Source organism: Chlorocebus sabaeus, chromosome 22 (assembly GCF_047675955.1).
Source record: "Chlorocebus sabaeus isolate Y175 chromosome 22, mChlSab1.0.hap1, whole genome shotgun sequence".
Taxonomy (NCBI): domain Eukaryota; kingdom Metazoa; phylum Chordata; class Mammalia; order Primates; family Cercopithecidae; genus Chlorocebus; species Chlorocebus sabaeus.
Genome location: NC_132925.1, coordinates 17627086 through 17636187, shown reverse-complemented (window position 1 = coordinate 17636187; position 9102 = coordinate 17627086). Strand labels below are relative to the sequence as shown.

Genomic DNA, 9102 nt, shown 5'->3' with positions numbered 1-9102 from the left:
CTCATTTCATTCTATTGACCTCTCTTACTCTTAGAAACCTGTCCTTTGCTTTTCAGGTTGCTCCTCTGTCTTTTTCATACACTTCTCTTCTTCAGTCTGCCTCTTAATGCTAGTTCTCCTTAACCTTCTCGGTAATCTCATCCTCCCTATGACTTCAACTACCAACCATCACCCATCTGCTGAGTTCTCTTTATTTTGAACCTGCAGCCCACTCAAGCTCCAGGGACATTCTGGAAGTCTTTAACTAAATGTCCAAGACACCTAAAACTTAGCATGTCCAAATAAGAATTCATTATTTTCCCTCTGGATCTGTTATTTCTCCAGAATTCCCTGTCCATCTTTTTACTTATGGAAACCATTCACTTGGAAGTCATCTGAAATGGTCTCATCGTCCTCATTCCCCTTATAGAATCAAGCAGTCACTAAAGTGTCTTAATTTAACCTAAGAAATAGGTCTAGAATCTATCCCTTTTTCTCTTGATTTCTTTACTCTATTTTCTCCTTATTTTTTACTTGGATTACTACACTAGCCTCCTTATGTTTCGTCTGCCTCTAGTTTCTCCTTTCACTCTGTAATCCACAGTATTATTACTTTGCTCCACTCTTTTTCTGTGCTCCTCTAACATGCCAAATTCTTTCTTAAAATAAAAGTATAGAACTAGTGGTTTCCTCTCTCTAAAATACTCTTCTATCACACCTAGGCATGGTTTGCTTCCTCCTTGCTTTCAGGTTTTTGCTCTTTACCTAAAGTTATATTTAAATATTTAGATTTCTTTTTGTCTCCTGTAGCAGATAGCTCTTTTTTCATTACTGTATTAACAGTGACTAGAGGCCAGGCGCTGTGTCTCACGTCTGTAATCCTAGCACTTTGGGAAGCTGAGGTGGGCAGATCACTTGAGGTGAGGAGTTCGAGATCAGCCTGGCCAACATGGTGAAATTACATTTCTACTAAAAATACAAAAATTAGCTGGACTTGGTGGCGTGCACCTGTGATCCCAGCTACTTGGGAGATTGAGGCAGGATAATCACTTGAACCTGGGAGGTGGAGGTTGCAGTGAGTCAAGATCATGCCACTGCACTCCAACCTGGGTGACAGAGTGAAACTCTGCCTCAAAAAAAAAAAAAAAGAAAAAAAGAAAAAAGAAAAAAAGATGACTAGAAAAATGGACACAAATTAATATTTGCTGAATGAATAAATTAAAAAATTATTGAATAATTATAGCCAAAACAGCACATGCCACACCATATTGGGGAATAATGACATACTTATTTGTTGCTCCCAGTGGACTGGCACCAACAAATGAGCTTCTCAAGAGCACTGAGCCTTCTTTTCTCTATCACTAGGTTTTAATCAGCAATAGGGCCTAATACCTGGTCATACTCAGTAAATGATTCTTGGGTTTGAGGGTAAGAACAAAAACCAATAAACTCTTAACCTACCTTAATTAGCAGAGGAGCTGCACCTCAGAGGTAAAAAACCTAATGTGTATTAGTAAAATCAGACATACAGAATATTTTACCCCATACAATGTATATTACACATATCCCCACCTTGATTTTACCTCCAAAAAATTTTACCTATAACTTTTCTACTTTACAAATTATAAGTTGAAAACTTTATTGAAGACACTTTTTTTCTTTGCTTGTTTCTTCCTGAACTCTTCTATTTCCTTATTGGATCATCAATATGCACCTGAAGTTATAATAAAGTAGGAGGTGGAGTGATAAGTTATCACTGGCACAAATTTTCCTCATCAACATCTCATAACTCTTCTTTTAAAAACAAAATGGAGCCGGGCGTGGTGGCTCACGCCTGTAATCCCAGCACTTTGGGAGGCCGAGGCAGGCACATCACGAGGTCAGGAGATTGAGACCATCCTGGCTAACATGGTGAAACGCTGTCTCTACTAAAAATGCAAAATATTAGCCGGGCGTGCTGGCGGCGCCTATAGTCCCAGCTACTCGGGAGGCTGAGGCAGGAGAATGGCGGGAACCCGGGAGGCGGAGCTTGCAGTGAGCTGAGATGGCGCCACTGCACTCCAGTCTGGGCGACAGCGTAAGACTCCGTCTCAAAACAAAACAAAATAAAACCAAAAAAAAAAAAAAAAAAAAAAAAAGGAATAACAAAATATTACAGGTAGATGTGACCTTTATTGTCTTCTAGCCTAATTTGCACTTTTCAATTTTTTGTGTGTGTGGTGATGAAAATTAAGGCCCAAAGTGGTTATGTGACTGGCCCAAATATAAGCAGGTAGAACAGCAGATGTCATAGCTAATACAGTAATACAGTAGTAGAAATTTTGGGGAATGTCTATTACTTAACAAGCAGAACAAAATTCTGGAACCAGAGAAGCAGTTTTTGTGCAAGTACTAAAATGTATTTGGCTGGCTTGAATCTGCTCTCTTACCCAGATCCCATGTTGACCCACTATGCCTCTCCAGAAGGAACCCACAGTATTCTCGAGTATTTCAAGGGGGTTTTGAGCAAGAGCAGCACTTTCTGTTAGAACTTCAATACTGTCTCATGGAATATTTAGGGAATACTTTTATGAAATGAAATTATGTTTGGGAATTTGTTTGCTACCCTGATTGGTTTCTATTGCTCTTTACTGGATTTAGAGTTTATTTTAGATACAGTTGGCATATCTAAATTTAGTTGTTGCTGTCTAATCTGGGAGGTAGGCACTTCATTTCTTCTCTTTTTGGTTCTTCCATCATCATAAATTCAAACTGCAGGGCCCAGTATTCTGACGTGTGGTTACTGCACAGTATTTCTTCATCATCAAACCACAATTCTTGTCTTTTTATAGAACCATAGCTCCTTCTCTGTTGGTTATATAGTTAATGACACTGATGCATATGTTATCTGTTACAAATTGCTATTATCTGTGCTACTAATATGGCTACAAGTCTGTTCTCTAACTTATGGCTTCTATTTGCTTCTTGGAGAAAAAGTATGTACTAAGCATACGATTATATGCCAATTAATCTCTTTTTATATCACTTGTATCTTAACAGGTTAATGAAATTGTGATGCATATCAAATAAATAGGTTCAACTCTTATCAGACACACTTTTTGTATAATACAGCTTTTAATAATTTAATTTTCAAGTTTAAAATAATGCTCAAATATGAAAGACAGCCAAAGTTTTCCCAAGAACTTTGTAACACATCTCTCAGAGATAAATCCTATATGAGATAAAAAATATGCATATAAAGAATTTATAAAAGAATCTGATGAAGATTTTGATCTAGATTTTGAGTTACTTTCAACTGAGAGTCTATGAATTTATTTCTCAGAATCCCAGGATACTCTACAAATATGCCCTTATAAGCCTATACTGCATCTTTATCTTCATCAGTATTATCTTTTATGCAATGGGTAGTCCTTTGGGAGCATTAATTGCTAGCTATCTCTTAGCTACTTAAGGGTAATCTTGGAACAATTACCATGAATTTATGGGAATGAGGCACTCATTTATTTATTGGCTTTCTTCTAACAGTCCCATAGCACTTGAGTCCAGATGATAACAATATTAATCTGCCCATTTATCTTTATGAGGATTATTCCTTTCTCCATCTCTACCACCCACCTTGGTAGCTCCACACCACCCTATATGGGGCTCACTCTAACAAGTTAATGCTATAATGGTGATTGCTACTCAACAGTATACTGAATCTATCCTTTCTCAATCAGTTTTCCTATAATAGAGATGAGATTTTTATTTTATTTTTTTTAAGAAATGGAACAAAAACCTTGACTTGTAGATCATACAAACGTGGCTAAGTGGAGGTCGCTGGTCTCATTTCTAGATGAGATTCTTAGAGTTGTAAAGAAATCTTTTGTTAGTTGGATACTTATGTGAAATAAACTATTTCAAACTGGCAGGCACGTACCACAGAATATCTTATCAAACATATAGTTGATGTAGGATAAATGATTCCCACTATTTCACATGGATATACATCTTTTTATGCTTTTCATATGTGTGTGTGTGCGCATGTGTGATTGAGAAAGGATAGATGTGTAATTCACATATAAGAATATGTGAATAAAGCACATAGGAATATAGGAAAAAGGCACAGTTTGATTTATTAAAGTAAGAAAATGAAGATACGGCACTTTTAAAACCTTTTAATTTATTGTTGGACACACATTTCCAGATGTTTCATGCATAAACACACATCAGAGGACTTCAACATCATGCTTAAATTGTGATTTAAAATGCTCTGCAAAGGTTCATAACCCAACTTTAAAATTATCTTTTGCCTGCCAGAGATATATAATACAGAAGGAATAACTTGAAATGTTCATGTTAAATTAATAACAAGGAAGTCAGAAAATACGAAAGAAATAATTAACATCTATTTCTTCTCTCTGTCTCTCTGTTTCTGTCTTTTAGGTCATAATCTTTACCAGATATTATGGCATAGCTGGCTCTTTCCAAATTTTATATTTTAGGGGCAATTAACATCACTCTACCCCAATATTTTTTTCCTATTTTGAAAGGCAGAATTATGTTATTTCATTCGAATTGTTATTTATTTAATGTTCTTCAATTCAAATAAGATAATTAAAGTATAAAACCCATTCAAAGGGATATAGCAAAAGCAAAAAAAAAAAAAAGTGGGTTTCAAAGTGAGACAGACTCCATTTTGAACACCAGTCATGCCACATATTGTAGGTTAAAGGTCCTTATGTGTGTTAGTTAACCCGCCTGGGGCTTCGTTTCTCATCCCTAAAATGTAGATAATGGTATCAGGGTTGCTGTGAGAATGAAATGGTAACATATATGTATAAAGTGCTAGCACATATAGTCCCAATAAAGAATGTCATTTAATGTGGTTTACAATGACGCACAAAGGGTGCTAAATGTATTTACACATTGACAAATCTAATTCTTACAGCATTCCTATCCCTTTTTACAGATATGGAAGTAAAGAATAGAGATGTTACATAATTTACCCATAGCTGCATAATCCTTAAGTGGCAGGAGCAGAATTCTAACTGGGGTCCATCTGTTTGGTTATCTATTGCTGTGCAACAAACCATCTGAAACTCAGTGGTTTAAAACAACAACCATTTAATCATCTTTTATGATTTATGGGTTGCTGGGACAGAGGTGCATGATTCCTTTCCTGCACAAGATGTTGACCACAGCTACAGCTATCTAATAGCAGTAGTGGTGGAGGTGTCACACCTGAGATGGTTCACTCACAAGGCTGCATTCAGTGCTGACATTCTGCTTGGAGTTCAGATGTGGATATCGGCTGGATCACCTCAGTTCTCTTCTTTGCAGTACTGCATGTGGCCTCATCTTATGGATTGCCTTCAGTAGGCCTAGAGACTGGGTTCCAGGAAAGAGTGTTGCAAGAGGACAAGCTCCAACGTACAAACATATAAGATGTCTTCACTTTCATCATACTTGCTAATGTCGCATTGGCCAAGGTTTGTCACATAGAAAAGCCCAGAATCAATGTGGGAAAAAACTATACGACATGAACACCGAAAGGCCCCATGAAGGCCACTAAAGTCATAGTCCGCTGCAGCATCTGTCATCAGAAGCATTCTTTTCTGTCTTCCAAACTTTTGTAGCTGTCCATAATGTATTCATTTTGGGCAGCATGTTGGACAACGCCTTGTGAGAAGGACTTAGGAGTTTCAGACACAAAGTCAATTACATCTCTTTTGTAAGCTTTTATACTTTTCTGCTTCCAAATATGACATAAAGTTTCAATTTTATTTAAATGATTTTAAAGTAAATGTTAGTTTTATGAAAGAAAAATGCCTCTCTCAAGGATTGAAGTTATTTCTAAAAGGCCAAATCTGTATTGGATTTTATATGTTATAATTCTTAGTGAATAAAGTAATGAGAAATATTGTGATATTTTATGCCCTATCATTATGCAAATGAAAGTGAATATATAGCAATCTATTTCTTAGAGTATATTGCTAATTTTGGATTTTTAAAAACATTTCCTTTCAAAGGAATAAACTTTGTTCCGTTATTTCTGTGAAAGAAGAATTTTTACTTGAGGAATTGTAAACTTTTTTCATTTTATATAAATTATAATAATTTACTTCTAATGCCACTTATATAGGTTCCATGCAGAATTTTTGTTTATAAGTTTTACTCCAGGTAAAGCATTTTATATCTGTATATGACATTTATTTCTAAACAGAAATATTTTACCTTAATGACCCAAAATACTGAAAGTGTTTGTTCTGTTAATAAAAAAAAATAATAATAACCCTTTACTCTTGATTCATTACTTCAAGTTGTGTTAGCAATGATTTTCAGGTAATACCATGTCAAAGCTATTTGGTGACCAATGCAAACTCTGATAATGTCACAGCCTAGGATCAAGACTCTGAGGCAGTGATGATATCTGAAACTAAGTTATTTCTTTAACGACTGTGGTATTATTATTATTAAGATTTTTCCTTTTCTTAAAAAAACTGAGATAGGTGTGTGAAAGAAGTAATGAAGAAACTCAGTAACTTACTTTTTGTGACAACACCTTCTAGACGAATGATATTTGGATGGTCAAACTGGCCCATGATACTAGCTTCTCTTAGAAAATCTCTTCTTTGCCGATCCATGTGGCCACCTTTCAAAGTTTTAATGGCAACTGGGATCTCTCTTTTCCCTGGTGTCTTCAAACGCCCACTACAGACTTCTCCAAATTCACCTTAAAATATGAACAAAAGCAGTTATTTGATTAAACCAAACACTTATATTTCAGAGAGTCGAACTGTCATAGAGTGACATCCTTTTTTCACATAATGACTCTTAAGTATGTTATTTTCACATAAACATTTCTTTCTTAAAAAGTAAGTTTATAAGGATAATATGCTTGATCAGCAACACTTCCAATGAATAATGGAATGCATTTTCATATGCTATATCACAGGAAATACTATTGATAGATATCCCTGATCTGCTGAGAAATTATGACTAGCAGAATGGGTAATGCTAATATAATTCTATAGAAACGCAATCACAGCATAATGTCTCCTGTTCCTGTTCTCAATGCTGATATATGACCCAAATGTTTACTCTATTCAGGGAATCCATCAGGCATGTATAGTTAATTTGATCCCCTAGGTCATATGACTGGGCGTCATTGACAGTTAGAAATTAATGTTAGGGTCAATCGATGTATGAACATATTGAAAAAACCCACACTGAACTCTACCATAGTAAGTGATAACAGGCTAAATTACAAGCCATAGGGATGGAAATGCAGATAAAGAAGATGAGATGTGTTTCAGCATTGTCTCCATTGGGTAATTAAACAATAACCAAATATTTAGCAAGCATTTATTATATCTATATGCAGTGCTAGAATGTTGTGAGTCTCAAAGAAGTATAAGACTTGGTCTCTGCTCTCAGGTGCTTATAATCTGGTAGGAGAATTTAGATGAACATATATGAAACACTTCAGAACTTAATAAATTCCTGTAAATGCTATAATTGTTAAGTAAGAACAGTGGGGACTGGAAGACTTCCTGGAGGGGATGGAACTTATGCTAGACCTTGAGAGATGAGCAGGATTTAGATATTTGAGAGAAGCAGGGACATTTAAGACAGGGTGCGTAAAGCAGGGAAGAGAAGTGAAGAAAAACATTCAGAGTTCCAGAAACAGTAGAGAGAATGACATGGACACAGGGCAGCAAGGAGACAAGATGGGTTATTGTGGACAAAAGGTAATGGTTTTCTCAGGGCAATGTAATACATTCCACAAACTTTGAAATTCTAGACTTTTAATTTTTCTAAAGCTGATTACCTGCATTTCCTTAAAAACATGATGATTGATTTCCAATTTATTAATATATAAAGTGAGAATAATAAAATCTTTCATAATTCTATAATCTCTCATTCCTATAAGGATAGTGGGAAGATGAAAAGTGACAATTTATGTCAAAGTGCTTACAAACTGTAAAGTACTATTCACACAGTGTTTTAAGTTATCAAAATCTTTGGAAGGATGAAAGAAATTAAAATGAAAATATCTTCAGTTGGTCTATTAGCAGTTATGGCCAACTTTAAGACCCAATATAAGTTTAAGCATAGCGTATTGAATTAGATTTTGCAGTATAATAGATTTCAATTATTCTTTCTTTTGACAATTTATCACAGTCAACTAAATGCTGACTATGCATGAATATTAACTACCTTTTGGTATAGGTACTAAAATTTTTTAGGTAAAATAAATAACTAGGAGGGAAAAAAGGCATTAACTTTGCTTCCAAAAAATTATATGGGCCGGGCGCGGTGGCTCAAGCCTGTAATCCCAGCACTTTGGGAGGCCGAGACGGGCGGATCACGAGGTCACGAGATCGAGACCATCCTGGTTAACATGGTGAAACCCCGTCTCTACTAAAAAATACAAAAAACTAGCCGGGCGAGGTGGCGGGCGCCTGTAGTCCCAGCTACTTGGGAGGCGGAGGCAGGAGAATGGCGTGAACCCGGGAGGCGGAGCTTGCAGTGAGCTGAGATCCGGCCACTGCACTCCAGCCTGGGCGGCAGAGCGAGACTCCGTCTCAAAAAAAAAAAAAAAAAAAAAAAAAATTATATGTACACATGTTCATTAGAAATAGAAAGCAGTCTAACAAGATAATTTATTCTGTGTATGCTAAACAAACAAGCAAAGAAGCAAACAAACAAAAACTACTGACAATTCAGTGCATACGATATTGGGGTTTTATAAATCTTGTATACATTTGGCAACAAACACACGAATAACCATTTTTTTTTTTCTTAATGATGCTCTCAACCTGTTGGAGGATGAATTTCCTTACTTCACCGAAAAAAAGAAGTTGTAGTTTTTCAGTTCTGCTTGTAATAATGCAATGATTTAGGTAATACCATGTCAAAGCTGTTTGGTGACCAGTGCAAACTCTGATAATGTCACAGCCTAGAATCAAGACTCTGAGGGGTGATTATCAGAAGATGGTATCTGCACTAAGTTATTCCTTTAATGACTGTTGTATTATTATTATTAAGATTTTTCCTTTTCTTAAACAACTAAAGTAGGTTTGTGAAAGTAAAAGATTTTCTCTTATGCATAAAAGTGCCAATTGATAGGAACAGTCA

The 9102-nt window shown here is 35.8% G+C and overlaps 1 protein-coding gene across 3 annotated transcripts in view; it reads right to left on the bottom strand.

Annotated features, from left to right (window-relative positions):
* EPHA6 (EPH receptor A6) overlaps window positions 1-9102 on the bottom strand; it is a 954858-nt gene that overhangs the window by 202995 nt on the left and 742761 nt on the right. For all 3 annotated transcript variants that reach the window (XM_007986130.3, XM_073009668.1, XM_073009669.1), the window contains one exon: window positions 6509-6694. In XM_007986130.3, the coding sequence (XP_007984321.1) occupies window positions 6509-6694 (186 nt within the window). The remainder of the gene's footprint in view (window positions 1-6508; window positions 6695-9102) is intronic.